We start from the raw sequence: 16,238 nt of genomic DNA, 5'->3' as shown, positions 1-16,238 counted from the left end.
ACAATGGCTAGGATATTACAAATGCGATGACTTTACAATGCATATGGTATGACAAAGGTTACGTTTCAATGGCTATGACATTAATGTGGCTATGAGGTTTCCATGGCTATGACGTCACAATGCCTATGACATAACAATGGCTATGACGTCACAATGGCTATTGCAGGGCAGTGGAAATGACGATACTCTCTCTATGACATTGTGGTGCCTATCACGTTACGATGGCTGTGACATTATAGTGGCTATGCCATCACAATGTCTATGACATCATGATGGTTATGAAGTCAACGGCAATAACATAACAATGTCTATGACACTACAGTGGCTTTGAACTTACAATATATATGATGTTACAGTCGCTGTGATGTCACAATGGGTATGCCATCACAATGGCTATGACATCACAATGGCTATGACATCACAGTTTCTATGACATCATAGTGGCTATGACGTTCCAATGGCTATGACATCAAAATGGCTATGACGTTAAATTTGCAATGACTTATATATGTCTGTGTCATTACGGTGCCTGTGACGTTACTGTGGCTGTGCCATTATCGTGGCTATGACGATGCAATTCTTGTGGCATTGTAGGTAGCTATGACTTTTCAATGGCTACGAAATTAAAGTGGGTATGACGTCACAATGGCTACGTCATCACGATGGCTATGACTTGATAATGGCCATGACATCACAATTGCTTCCAAGTCAAACTCGATGTGACTTCACATTTATGTGATGTCACAACAGCTATGATGTTAAAATTGCTATGTCACAATTGCTACAACGTCACAATTCCTATGGCATTGCAATGGCTGTGATATTGTCATGAATGTGACGTTATAAAAGCTATGACATTATAGTGGGTAGGACGTCCCATGGGCTATGAAGTTCCAATGGCTCTGATGTTATGATGGCTATGACGTGACGATGGCTATATTGAAAATGGCTACGCCGACACAAGGGCTATGATATTACAAATATTATTACTTTCCAATGTCTATGACCTTACAAATGCTACGCCATCTCAATGGCTGTGACGTTATTGTGGCTATGAGGTTACAATGGCTATGATATCACAATGGGTATGAAGACACAATGGTTATGGCAGTAGAGTGGCTAGGCCATTACGATGGGTCCGATGTTTCATTGGCTATGACGTTACAGTACCTATGATATTGCAAGAGCCATGACTTTAGAGTAGATATGATGTGCTAGTGGCTGTGACATCACAAATGGTATGAAGTCACAATTGACAAGCCTTCACAATGACTACGATATCACAAGGGCTACGATGTTCCAATTGCTATGACGTCACAATTGCTAAGACGTCACAATGGCTATGACCATACAGTGGGAATGACTTTACAATGTCTATTGCATTGTAGTGCCTAAGATATTACATTGGCTGTGACATTATAGTGGCCAGGACGTCACAGTTGCTGTAACGTCATGCTGGCAATGACATCGCAATTGCTATGAAGTCACACATGACATGACTTCACACTGACTGTGATGTCACAAGGGCTAAGATGTTACAGTGGCTATGATGTCACAATGGCTATGAGGACACAATGCCTATAACGGTACAATGTCTGTGATATTATTGTGACTATGACTTTACAAAGGCTATGTCATTATTGTAGTTATGATGTCATAGTAGCTATGACGTTACCACGGCTCTGATGTTTTCATGGCCATGATGACGCTGGCTATGATGACAATGATAATGCCGACACAATGGCTAGGATATTACTAATGCGATGACTTTATAATGCATATGGTATGACAAAGGTTACGACGTTTCAATGGCTATGACATTAATGTGGCTATGAGGTTTCCATGGCTATGCCGTCACAATGCCTATGACATAACAATGGCTATGACGTCACAATGGCTATTGCAGGGCAGTGGAAATGACGGTACTATCTCTATGACATTGTGGTGCCTATCACGTTACGATGGCTGTGACATTATAGTGGCTATGCCATCACAATGTCTATGACATCATGAAGGTTATGAAGTCAACGGCAATGACATAACAATGTCTTTGAAACTACAGTGGCTTTGACCTTAAAATATATATGATGTTATAGTCGCTCTGATGTCACAATGGCTATGACATCACAATGGCTATGACATCACAGTTTCTATGACATCACAGTTTCTATGACATCGTAGTGGCTATGATGTTCCAATGACTATGACATCAAAATGGCTATGACCTGAAATTTGCATTGACTTAAATATGTCTGTGTCATTACGGTGCCTGTGACGTTACAATGGCTGTGACATTATCGTGGCTATGACGATGCAATTCCTGTGGCATTGTAGGTAGCTATGACTTTTCAATGGATATGACATTGATGTGGCCATGAGCTTTCAATGGCTATGACGTCACAATGCCTACGACCTAACAGTGGCTATGACGTCACAGTGGCTATTAGAGGACAGTGGAAATGACGATACTATCTCTATGACATTGTGGTGCCTATCACGTTACGATGGCTGTGACATTATAGTGGCTATGCCATCACAATGTCTATGACATCATGATGGTTATGAAGTCAACGGCAATGACATAACAATGCCTATTAAACTACAGTGGCTTTGACCTTACCATATATATGATGTTATAGTCGCTCTGATGTCACAATGGCTATGCCATCACAATGGCTATGACATCGCAATTGCTCTGAAGTAACACATGACATGATTTCACACTATGATGTCACAAGGGCTACGATATTACAGTGGCTATGATGTCACAATGGCTATGAGGACACAATGGCTATAACGGTACAATGTCTGTGATATTATTGTGACTATGACTTTACAAAGGCTATGGCATTGTTGTGGTTATGATGTCATAGTAGCTATGAGGTTACCATGGCTCAGATGTTTTCAAGGCCATAATGACGCTGGCTATGATCACAATGAGTATGCCGACACAATGGCTAGGATACTACAAATGCGATGACTTTACAATGGATATGGTATGACAAAGGTTACGACGTTTCAATGGCTATGACAATGTGGCTATGAGGTTTCCATGGCTATGACGTCACAATGCCTATGACATAACAATGGCTATGACGTCACAATGGCTATTGCAGGGCAGTGGAAATGACGATACTCTCTCTATGACATTGTGGTGCCTATCACGTTACGATGGCTGTGACATTATAGTGGCTATGCCATCACAATGTCTATGACATCATGATGGTTATGAAGTCAACGGCAATAACATAACAATGTCTATGACACTACAGTGGCTTTGACCTTACAATATATATGATGTTACAGTCTCTGTGATGTCACAATGGGTATGCCATCACAATGGCTATGACATCACAATGGCTATGACATCACAGTTTCTATGACATCATAGTGGCTATGACGTTCCAATGGCTATGACATCAAAATGGCTATGACGTGAAATTTGCATTGACTTAAATATGTCTGTGTCATTACGGTGCCTGTGACGTTACTGTGGCTGTGCCATTTTCGTGGCTGTGACGATGCAATTCTTGTGGCATTGTAGGTAGCTATGACTTTTCAATGGCTACGAAATTAAAGTGGGTATGACGTCACAATGGCTACGTCATCACGATGGCTATGACTTGATAATGGCCATGACATCACAATTGCTTCCAAGTCACACTCGATATGACTTCACATTTATGTGATGTCACAACAGCTATGATGTTAAAATTGCTATGTCACAATTGCTACAACGTCACAATTCCTATGGCATTGCAATGGCTGTGATATTATCATGAATGTGACGTTATAAAAGCTATGACATTATAGTGGGTAGGACGTCCCAGGGGCTATGAAGTTCCAATGGCTCTGATGTTATGATGTCTAGGACGTGAAGATGGCTATTTTGAAAATGGCTACGTCAACACAAGGGCTATGATATTACAAATATTATTACTTTCCAATGTCAATGACCTTAAAAGTGCTACGCCGTCTCAATGGCTGTGACCTTATTGTGGCTATGAGGTTACAATGGCTATGATGTCACAATGGGTATGAAGGCACAATGGTTATGGCATATAGTGGCTAGGCCATTACTATGGATCCGATGTTTCATTGGCTATGACGTTACAGTAGCTATGATATTGCAAGAGCCATGACTTTACAGTAGATATGATGTGCTAGTGGCTGTGACATCACAAATGGTATAAAGTCACAATTGACAAGCCTTCACAATGACTACGATATCACAAGGGCTACGGTATTCCAATTCCTATGACGTCACAATTGCTACGACGTCACAATGGCTATGACCATACAGTGGGAATGACTTTACTATGTCTATTGCATTGTAGTGCCTAAGATATTACATTGGCTGTGACATTATAGTGGCCAGGACGTTACAGTTCCTATAACGACATGATGGCAATGACCGCAATTGCTATGAAGTCACAAATGACATGTCTTCACAATGACTATGATATCACAAGGGCTATGATGTTACAGTGGCTATGATGTCACAATGGCTATGAGGACACAATGCCTATAACAGTACAATGTCTGTGATATTATTGTGACTATGACTTTACAAAGGCTATGACATTATTGTGGTTATGATGTCATAGTAGCTATGACCTTACCACGGCTCTGATATTTTCATGGCCATGATGACGCTGGCTATGATGACAATGAGAATGCCGACACAATGGCTAGGATATTACAAATGCGATGACTTTATAATGCATATGGTACGACAAAGGTTACGACGTTTCAATGGCTATGACATTAATGTGGCTATGAGGTTTAAATGGCTATGACGTCACAATGCCTATGACATAACAATGGCTTTGACGTCACAATGGCTATTGCAGGACAGTGGAAATTTCGATACTATCTCTATGACATTGTGGTGCCTATCACATTACGATGGCTGTGACATTATAGTGGCTATGCCATCACAATGTCTATGACATCATGAAGGTTATGAAATCAACGGCAATGACATAACAATGTCTATGAAACTACAGTGGCTTTGACCTTACAATATATATGATGTTATAGTCGCTCTGATGTCACAATGGCTATGACATCACAATGGCTATGACATCACAGTTTCTATGTCATCACAGTTTCTATGACATCATAGTGGCTATAACATTCCAATGGCTATGACATCAAAATGGCTATGACCTGAAATTTGCATTGACTTAAATATGTCTGTGTCATTACAGTGCCTGTGACGTTACAATGGCTGTGACATTATCGTGGCTATGACGATGCAATTCCTGTGGCATTGTAGATAGCTATGACTTTTCAATGGCTATGACATTGACGTGGCCATTACCTTTCAATGGCTATGACGTCACAATGCCTACGACCTAACAATGGCTATGACGTCACAGTGGCTATTACAGGACAGTGGAAATGACGATACTATCTCTATGACATTGTGGTGCCAATCACGTTACGATGGCTGTGACATTATAATGGCTATGCCATCACAATGTCTATGACATCATGATGGTTATGAAGTCAACGGCAATGACATAACAATGTCTATGAAACTACAGTGGCTTTGACCTTACAACATATATGATGTTACAGTCGCTGTGATGTCACAATGGCTATGCCATCACAATGGCTATGACATCACAATGGCTATGACATCACAGTTTCTATGACATCATAGTGGCTATGACGTTCCAATGGCTATGACATCAAAATGGCTATGACGTTAAATTTGCAATGACTTAAATATGTGTCATTACGTTGCCTGTGATGTTACAATGGCTGTGACATTATAGTGGCCAGGACTTCACAGTTGCTGTAACATCATGAGGGCAATGACATCGCAATTGCTATGAAGTCACAAATGACATGATTTCACACTGACTATGATGTCACAAAGGCTACGATATTACAGTGGCTCTGATGTCACAATGGCAATGAGGACACAATGGCTATAATGGTACAATGTCTGTGATATTTTGTGACTATGACTTTACAAAGGCTATGTCATTATTGTGGTTATGATGTCATAGTAGCTATGACGTTACCACGGCTCTGATGTTTTCATGGCCATGATGACGATGGCTATGATCACAATGAGTATGCCGACACAATGGCTAGGATATTACAAATGCGATGACTTTACAATGCATATGGTATGACAAAGGTTACGACATTTCAATAGCTATGACATTAATGTGGCTATGAGGTTTCCATGGCTATGACGTCACAATGCCTATGACATAACAATGGCGATGACGTCACAATGGCTATTGCAGGGCAGTGGAAATGACCATACTATCTCTATGACATTGTGGTGCCTATCACGTTACGATGGCTGTGACATTATAGTGGCTATGCCCTCACAATGTCTATGACATCATGATGGTTATGAAGTCAACGGCAATAACATAACAATGTCTATGAAACTACAGTGGCATTGACCTTACAATATATATGATGTTATAATCGCTGTGATGTCACAATGGCTATGCCATCACAATGGCTATGCCATCACAATGGCTATGACGTCACAGTTTCTATGACATCATAGTGGCTATGACGTTCCAATGGCTATGACATCAAAATGGCTATGATGTGAAATTTGCATTGACTTAAATATGTCTGTGTCATTACGGTGCCTGTGACGTTACTGTGGCTGTGCCATTATCGTGGCTATGACGATGCAATTCTTGTGGCATTGTAGGTAGCTATGACTTTTCAATGGCTACGAAATTAAAGTGGGTATGACGTCACAATGGCTACGTCATCACGATGGCTATGACTTGATAATGGCCATGACATCACAATTGCTTCCAAGTCACACTCGATATGACTTCACATTTATGTGATGTCACAACAGCTATGATGTTAAAATTGCTATGTCACAATTGCTACAACGTCACAATTCCTATGGCATTGCAATGGCTGTGATATTATCATGAATGTGACGTTATAAAAGCTATGACATTATAGTGGGTAGGACGTCCCAGGGGCTATGAAGTTCCAATGGCTCTGATGTTATGATGGCTATGACGTGACGATGGCTATATTGAAAATGGCTACGCCGACACAAGGGCTATGATATTACAGATATTATTACTTTCCAATGTCTATGACCTTACAAATGCTACGCCATCTCAATGGCTGTGACGTTATTGTGGCTATGAGGTTACAATGGCTATGATATCACAATGGGTATGAAGGCACAATGGTTATGGCACTAGAGTGGCTAGGCCATTACTATGGATCCGATGTTTCATTGGCTATGACGTTACAGTACCTATGATATTGCAAGAGCCATGACTTTACAGTAGATATGATGTGCTAGTGGCTGTGACATCACAAATGGTATGAAGTCACAATTGACAAGCCTTCACAATGACTACGATATCACAAGGGCTACGATGTTCCAATTGCTATGACGTCACAATGGCTATGACCATACAGTGGGAATGACTTTACTATGTCTATTGCATTGTAGTGCCTAAGATATTACATTGGCTGTGACACTATAGTGGCCAGGACGTCACAGTTGCTGTAACGTCATGATGGCAATGACATCGCAATTGCTATGAAGTCACAAATGACATGACTTCACACTGACTGTGATGTCACAAGGGCTAAGATGTTACAGTGGCTATGATGTCACAATGGCTATGAGGACACAATGCCTATAACGGTACAATGTCTGTGATATTATTGTGACTATGACTTTACAAAGGCTATGACATTATTGTGGTTATGATGTCATAGTAGCTATGACGTTACCACGGCTCTGATGTTTTCATGGCCATGATGACGATGGCTATGATCACAATGAGTATGCCGACACAATGGCTAGGATATTACAAATGCGATGACTTAGCAATGCATATGATGTGACAAAGGTTACGACGTTTCAATGGCTATGACATTAATGTGGCTATGAGGTTTCAATGGCTATGACGTCACAATGCCTATGACATAACAATGGCTATGACGTCACAATGGCTATTGCAGTGCAGTGGAAATGACGATACTATCTCTATGACATTGTGGTGCCTATCACGTTACGATGGCTGTGACATTATAGTGGCTATGCCATCACAATGTCTATGACATCATGATGGTTATGAAGTCAACGGCAATAACATAACAATGTCTATGAAAGTACAGTGGCTTTGACCTTACAATATATATGATGTTATAGTCGCTGTGATGTCACAATGGCTATGCCATCACAATGGCTATGACATCACAATGGCTATGACATCACAGTTTCTATGACATCATAGTGGCTATGACGTTCCAATGGCTATGACATCAAAATGGCTATCACGTGAAATTTGCAAGGACTTAAATATGTCTGCGTCATTACGGTGCCTGTGACGTTACATTGGTTGTGACATTATCGTGGCTATTATGATGCAATTCCTGTGGCATTGTAGGTGCTATGACTTTTCAATGGCTACGAAATTAAAGTGGATATGACGTCACAATGGCTACGTCATCACTATGGCTATGACTTGATAATGGCCAGGACATCACAATTGCTACGAAGTCACACTCGATATGACTTCACATTTATGTGATGTCACAACAGCTATGATGTTAATATTGCTATGTCACAATTGCTACAACGTCACAATTCCTATGGCGTTGCAATGGCTGTGATTTTATCATGACTGTGACGTTATAAAAGCTATGACATTATAGTGAGTAGGACGTCCCAGTGGCTATGAAGTTACAATGGCTCTGATGTTATGATGTCTATGACGTGACGATGGCTATTTTGAAAATGGCTACGCCAACACAAGGGCTATGATATTACAAATATTATTACTTTCCAATGTCAATGACCTTAAAAGTGCTACGCCGTCTCAATGGCTGTGACCTTATTGTGGCTATGAGGTTACAATGGCTATGATGTCACAATGGGTATGAAGGCACAATGGTTATGGCATAGAGTGGCTAGGCCATTACTATGGATCCGATGTTTCATTGGCTATGACGTTACAGTAGCTATGATATTGCAAGAGCCATGACTTTACAGTAGATATGATGTGCTAGTGGCTGTGACATCACAAATGGTATAAAGTCACAATTGACAAGCCTTCACAATGACTATGATATCACAAGGGCTACGATATTCCAATTGCTATGACCTTTCAATGGCTATGACATTAATGTGGCTATGAGATTTCAATGGCTATGATGTCACAATGCCTATGACATCACAATGGCTATGACGTCACAATGGCTATTACAGGACAGTGGAAATGACTATACTATCTCTATCACATTGTGGTGCCTATCACGTTACGATGGCTGTGACATTATTGTGGCTATGCCATCACAATGTCTATGACATTATGATGGTTATGAAGTCAACGGCAATGTCATTACAATGTCTATGAAACTACAGTGGCTTTGACCTTACAATATATATGATGTTATAGTCGCTGTGATGTCACAATGGCTATGCCATCACAATGGCTATGACATCACAATGGCTATGACATCACAGTTTCTATGACATCATAGTGGCTATGACGTTCCAATGGCCATGAGATCACAGTGGCTATCTAGTTACAATGGCTATGCCATCAGAGTGGCCATGACTTTATACTGACTCTGACGTTACATTGGCTAAGACATCACAATGGCTATGACATTACAATGGCTACGATATCACAATGGCCATGATTTTGCAATAGCTATGACATTATAATGGCTATGACGTTACAATATCTTGGACATCAAACTGGCTATGACATCACAATTTTTATGAAGTCACAATTGATATGACTTCACAATGACTATTATACCACAAGGGCTTTGATGTTACAATGGTTATGACGTCACAAGAGCTACGACATCACAATTCCTATGACGTCACAACGGCTATGACAAGACAGTGGCAATGACTTTACTATATCTATGACATTATAGTGCCTATCATGTTACAATGGCTGTGACATTATCGTGGCTATGACATCACAATATCTATGACATCATGATGGCTAACTACAGTGGCTATGACATTACAATATATGTTGTGTTATACTCACTGTGATGTCACAATGACTATGCCATCACAATGGCTATGACATTACTATGGCTATGATATCACAATGGCTATGGCATCACAATGGCTATGACCTTTGAATGGCCATGACGTTAAAACATCTATGTTATTACATTTGCAGTGACCTAACTATGTCTATGTCATTATGGTGCCAATGATTTTACAGTGGCTGTGACATTATAGTTGCTATGACCTCACAATGGCTACAATTTTATGTTGCATATGATGTCCAAAAAAAAATGACATTACAGTGTCTATCACATTATTGTGGCTATGATGGTACAATGCCTGTGGCATTATAGTAGCTGTGACGTTTCATTGGCTGTGACATTAAAGTGGCTATGAGGTTACAATGGCTATGATGTCACAATGGCTATGAAGGCACAATGGCATGACACTGGAGTTGCTATTTCATTATTATGGATGCGATGTTACACTGGCTAAGACATTACAATAGCTAAGATGTTACAATAGCTATGACTCTACAATAGATGTTATAGTGGCTATGATGTCACAATGTCTATGCCATTATGGCTATAACATTACAATGGCTATGACATAACAATTGCTATGAAGTCACAATTGATATAACTTCACAATGACCCTGATACCACAAGGGCTATGATGTTACAACTGCTATGACGTGACAATGGCTATGACATCACAAAGGCTACAAAGTTACAATGGCTATGCCATCTCAGTGGCTATGACGTTACTATTGTTTTGAGGTAATGATGGCTATGGCATCTGACGATGCAATTCCTGTGGCATTTTAGTAGCTATGACTTTTCAATGGCGGTGACATTAAAGTGGGTATGACTATGATATCACAATGGCTATGTCATCACTATAGCTATGACCTTATAATGGCCATTACATAACAATGGATACGCCATCACAATGGCTATGACATTACAATGGCTATGACATCAAAATGGCTATGAATCGCCGTCACCCATTGGAGGTCAGGTTTAGTGTGGGGACGCTCATACCCCAGGCTAGGCCCCCGCATGGGCCCGCCCTTCAGGTGGCATTCACCAAAAGCATCTCAAGGAAACATTCTCCTGAACCTGGTTGCGATGCCTGGCATGCTTCACCGTCGCCTCTTGTGCGGACTCCTCGGACCCAGGACCCATGAAGAGTGTTGGGGGGGGAGGTTATTTTATTTTTTCTTTGCTCGTTTCTCGTCATTCATTGCAATTGATTCTATTTCTCGGCAATGAATGGTTACAAACTTCGGTCCCATTTGTATTTTTTTAATCAGTAGAATTTCTGGATTTTAAGGACTATTTCAGTGCTTATCGTTGCCTGTCACATATCTGTCTGTGCTTTCCATCCGTGGCAAACGGATGCCCTTAAACCTAATGAATTTACTAAAAAAAAAAAAAACTTAAAATGACCTTAACCACATGCTTCATTTAAGAATTGACATGTAAGTCTATAGAAGCCCTGTTCACTGTCTCTGCTATCCAAGTTGTCAACTGTCCTTGAATACATCTAGCAGTGATGGAATGTGGTGTGAGGTAGAGCTTTACCTTGGGGGTGGTTTGGGGTGTGTGTGTGTGTGTGTGTGTGTGTGTGTGTGTGTGTGTGTTTCTCTTGGTTTTTCAACCTCCACTGTAAGGAGAGGCTGTTCATTTGTCCTAAGTCAAGAATCCAGGTAACCACACAACGAAAGTCTATGGGAGGCAAGCGAGAAATGTGAGAAAGGAATTCAAAACACTCAGTAAACCATAACATCGCAAGCACCCTTAACTGGCGATAAGCTCTTCCAGTATAAACAGATGACAAGATCCAACTGAAAGACAAAACAGAACCCTGCAGGTGTGGCTCAGTAGGTGAGAGGTCCTATCATGCAATGGAAAGCTGAGGGTTCCATTCGGGGTCACAAGGGAATCCTGGTCAACGGCACACGCGTGGTTGCACTGACCAGGTTCTATCCTGGCTCTGGGCAGGGTGCTTTTGTGGGAGGCAACCAACTCATGTTTCTCTCACATTACTGTTTCTCTCTCTCTCTCTCTCTCTCTCTCTCTCTCTCTCTCTCCTTCTGCTGAACGTGGCTGCGATGCCTGGTGTTGATTCCTCCAAAGGAGGCCACGAGGGAGGGGTGCGGGAAGGGGGAGACCGGAGACCCAAAAACACCAAACAAAGCAGGCCTTGGAGGTTATGGGAGGCAGAGGCTGAAGTTGAGGTGAATAAAATGTGTATGCTTTTGTATATTAGCTCTGAGAGCAGGATGCCAGAGGCCACCAGCAGCTGGTGGAGGCAGGCGAGGAGCTCCCCAGAGCCCCCAGATGGAAAGGGGTCCCACGGCCACCTTGATTTGTGACTCCTGGCATCTGGACTCTCAGGGGATTCCTCTCTGTTCTTGTAACCCCCTTCTTTGGTGGCAGAGGGACATGGCGACTCTAGGAATTGAATAGGATGCAGCAGCCTCCTCAGCCCCAGCTCCCATGCTGCACCCCAGTGTGAACCAGACTCCGGAGGACCCGGGCCCGCCAAGCACTGCTGGATTGAGGAGCCTGCGGGCCCTGAAGACGGGATGGCGCCCAGCCTGCAAGGCCCCCCGGTGCCCTGGGCTGCAGACGCGCTCACCTCAGTGCTGGTCGTGGCTGAAGGCTGTGCCCTGCCTAGCGTCAACACGGTCCTCGAGACCCAAAGCAAGCCCACATTGGTCCCACCAGTATCTCTGGTCCCTGAGGCACGCTTGGGCTCTGGAGAGGGGGCTCACTCGCCCGTCGGCCTGGAACCCGGCACTCTCCTGGATGATGCTCCCACAGGAGCCATCACTATCCAGCAGGAATTCTGCACGTCAACCCCACACATCGCCCTCCCAATAGAGGCCCCCCACCAGGACGAGGAGATGTCCTCCTGGTTCCAGGCTCCCTTGATGCTCCCTGCAGGCTGGCTCACTGGAACCCGGTCAGGCAGCCCACTGCTCCCACACGGCCCCATCCGAGGGCCATGGCCTCCACCCCCGAGGCCTAGTCCAGAGAGAAACGCACCTGGGCCCTACTCCAACCTGAGCTTTAACCTGTGGGAGCCCTTCCCAAGCTCACCGCTCCAAACTCTACCTCTGTCCCCAAGCCCCAGTCCAGGTCCTCGGGTTTGCCGCCCCTGGCTGCATGCTCTGGGGCCTGCTCCAAAGGCCTGGAAATGCCTGTTTTAGGAATGAATGGGATGCAATCCCTCCTCAAGGGGCTGAGGACCAGGAGAAGGGATTCTGATAGCTGTTGTGAGTTTACCACACATGTGAAAACAATGAATAAAGACAGATGCTCTTTTGATGTAGGCTGCTTTGCAGAATTGTCGATCAATGGTCACCACCAGGTAAAGCACCGGCAAGTCCGTGTGTGCATGGAGCTAAGCCAGGACGTCGTCTTGCACTGCTTACCGAGGGGGAGCTGGCAGGGTGCTGTGTCCAATGAGGGAGTTGAAAACAAACAAACAAAGAAACAAAAATCTTAAAATAACCCTCCTTATAAAAACCTTCTTTAAAAAAAATAAACTCTTTAAAAAAAAAAAAAAAACCCTCCTTAGAAATGACATCAATCCAGCCTTTCAATGCCCAGAAGCTTAGGCAAGCCCAAGTGGCCTGGCCCGGACTTGGTCTCTAGGTAGAGGCTTGACCAGCCATGCAGGGAGGGAGCGTGGCGGGGCGGGTGTCCACCAGATGACCCAGCTCAGGCGGGGCCGTCCCGCCCTGTGCTGGTCGAGAAGCGCCAATGCAAGCCGCCCTCCTGCAGCCAGAGCCCTGTGCCTGGACTTGACCTGAGCATGGAAGGACCAGCAAGGGGCATGCTAATATACAAAGCCATACACCTTTTATTCACATCAACTTCCGCCTCTGCCTCCCATGACCTCCAAGGCCAGCTACATTCGGTGTGTCTGCGTCTCTGGGCTACCACCTTCCGCCCCCTCCCCACCCCCCCTCATCCCCCACCCACGCCCTGCCCATTTCCTTCTAGGAATGAATGCCAGGCGAAGCCACGTTCAGCAGAACCTTTTATTTCAGTACTTTCGCAGGGCCTAACTTGGGGGCATGTGCGCCCAACAGGTGATGCTTTCACAGTTGTCACAGTCCAGGGGGCGGCTGATTGGTCGAGCGGCTGATTGTGCTCCTCCCACCAGGCTCTGGGGCTATAAAAATAAGCAGGGTCTTGTGTGCGGAGCTTCTCAGCCCTAGGCTCGTTGTCTTGGTCGCCATCGCCTTCCTCGTTCTCCAAGGGAGCTTTCAGGGGAGAGGTCTCGCCAAGACCCGGTCCTGGGTCATAGAAGCCGCTGAAGCACCTGGCTAGCACCTGGCTAGGCTGCTGATCAACTGAACGCCGTTTCTGTGCCGTTTCGTCTTCGCCGGCTCTGTCCCCGCCTTTGGGAACGCCTGGAACGCCTGGGCTGGGGTCCCAGCAGAGGCACAGGAGGAGCTAGCCATATCCCAAGATGATGAAGAGAACGGAAAGTCATCCTGAGCTGCCGCCAGAGGTCATCCAAAAGCCTCGCAGCCGCCTGCACATGCACTTGCTGGAGTCTACGCAGGCTCTCCATGCACTGGGCCAAAGGAAGAAGGATGAGAAAGCTGGCTCGGACCCCAACATCTGGAGGCCGCACAGGAACAGCTCCTGCGCTGCGCGAGAAGTGACGGACGGCCGAGCTGAAGCGCTGCCTCGATCCCAGGCCGACTCCGCGCCCGCAATGGCCAACAAAGTGAACATGTCTGTGGACGACGTCACTCAGCTGAACCGGAGCCAGCGGGGAGGCTGCGGCGGGGCTGGCACCCCAAAAAAGGCAGAGGAGAAGCTCGCTATTCCCAAGAGGAAGGGGAAGAGAAGTCATCCTGAGCTGCCAAAAGAGGCCATCTAAAGGCCTCGCAGCGGCCTCCAGAGGCACTTGCTGGAGTCTGTGCAGGTTTCCCATGCACTGCGCAAGAAGAGTGATGTGAAAGCAGACACGTCTTCCTCGCGGGCCCTGGGAAAATCAAGTAATGCCAAAGGCCCCCCAGCCACGCCAGGTTTTCCAACAACCGCTGGATGCGAGCCACATGAGGGGGCCATGTCTAATGGGGTTTATATGCTGCCGAGCTCGGCCAATGGAGGCGTGAAGCCAGTGGTGTCCAGCACACACCTGCTGGACTTTCTGGGGCAGCTGGAAGGTTACACACCTACCATCCCAGATCCGGTGACTCATTTCTACCTAAACCACGCTGGCTTAGAAGCTGCAGACCCTCGCATAGTTAGGCTCTTCTCCATAGCTGCCCAGAAATTCATCGCAGATATTGCCAACGATGCACTGCAGCTGTGCAAAACGAAGGGCACCGCCTCTCGTGGCTCCGGCAAGTACACTCGAACCATGGAGGACTTGGCCGCTGCCCTCAGCAAGTATGGCATCGATGTGAACACACCGCCCTATTTCACCTGAGCCACCCAACCTATATGTACTTGTCTGCCCCCTAATCCCCCACACAGGCCTGTTTTCATAATAAACTTTATTTGGACAGAAATAAAATCGTCATTCCTGTCTAGTCTATTCTGATTGGCTAGTTCCTTACACAACAGGGATTTTTAATTGGTTTGCAAGCCCGTTTTCTAAGGCCCCTGTTGGCTTCGCCCCGCCGCTGGCGGCGCCATCCGGGGCCTGCTCCCAAGACCCGGAGAGGCCTGTTTTAGGGATGAACGGGCTGCAATCCCTCACTGATTACCAAGGGGGGAGCTGGCGGGGTCCTCTGGCCAATGAGGGAGTTTTTTTCTTTTTTTTTTTTTAAACAACAAACAACAAAAAATAAATAAAAACCTCCTTTAAAAAAACCCCACCTTAAAAACAAACAAACAAACAAACAAATCAACAAAACCCCGTTTCTTAGAAATGACATCAATCGAGCCTTTCAACTCAATGCACAGACGCTTGGGCAAGCCCACGTGGCCTGGCCGGGACTTGGTCTCTGACCATCCATCCAGAGAGGGAGCATTGTGGGTTTTTGGGAGGTGGACCAGATGACCCAGCCAGGGCAAGGACGTCCCGCCCTGTGCTGGTTGAGAAGCGCCTAGGCAAGACGCCCTCCTGCAGCCAGAGCCCTGTGCCTGGACTTGACCTGAGCAGGGAAGGACAAGCAAGGGGCTCGCTAATATACAAAACCATACACATTTTATACACATCAACTTCAGCCTCTGCCTCCCATGACCTC

At 44.8% G+C, this 16,238-nt stretch overlaps 1 protein-coding gene across 1 annotated transcript in view; it reads left to right on the top strand.

The window, feature by feature from the left end:
- The window catches only part of LOC139000751 (proline-rich protein 23C-like), a 47,890-nt gene extending 34,661 nt beyond the window's left edge, over positions 1-13,229 (top strand). Inside the window, exon 2 of the mRNA XM_070402812.1 lies at positions 12,484-13,229. Coding sequence (XP_070258913.1) covers positions 12,484-13,229 — 746 coding nt within the window. The remainder of the gene's footprint in view (positions 1-12,483) is intronic.
- The last annotated feature ends 3,009 nt before the right edge of the window (positions 13,230-16,238 follow it).

The sequence above is a fragment of the Myotis yumanensis genome, unplaced genomic scaffold (genome assembly GCF_028538775.1).
Source record: "Myotis yumanensis isolate MYYU_CA2020_CCGP unplaced genomic scaffold, mMyoYum1.0.hap1 SCAF_28, whole genome shotgun sequence".
NCBI classification, from domain to species: domain Eukaryota; kingdom Metazoa; phylum Chordata; class Mammalia; order Chiroptera; family Vespertilionidae; genus Myotis; species Myotis yumanensis.
This window is presented reverse-complemented; position numbering and strand designations above follow the sequence as displayed.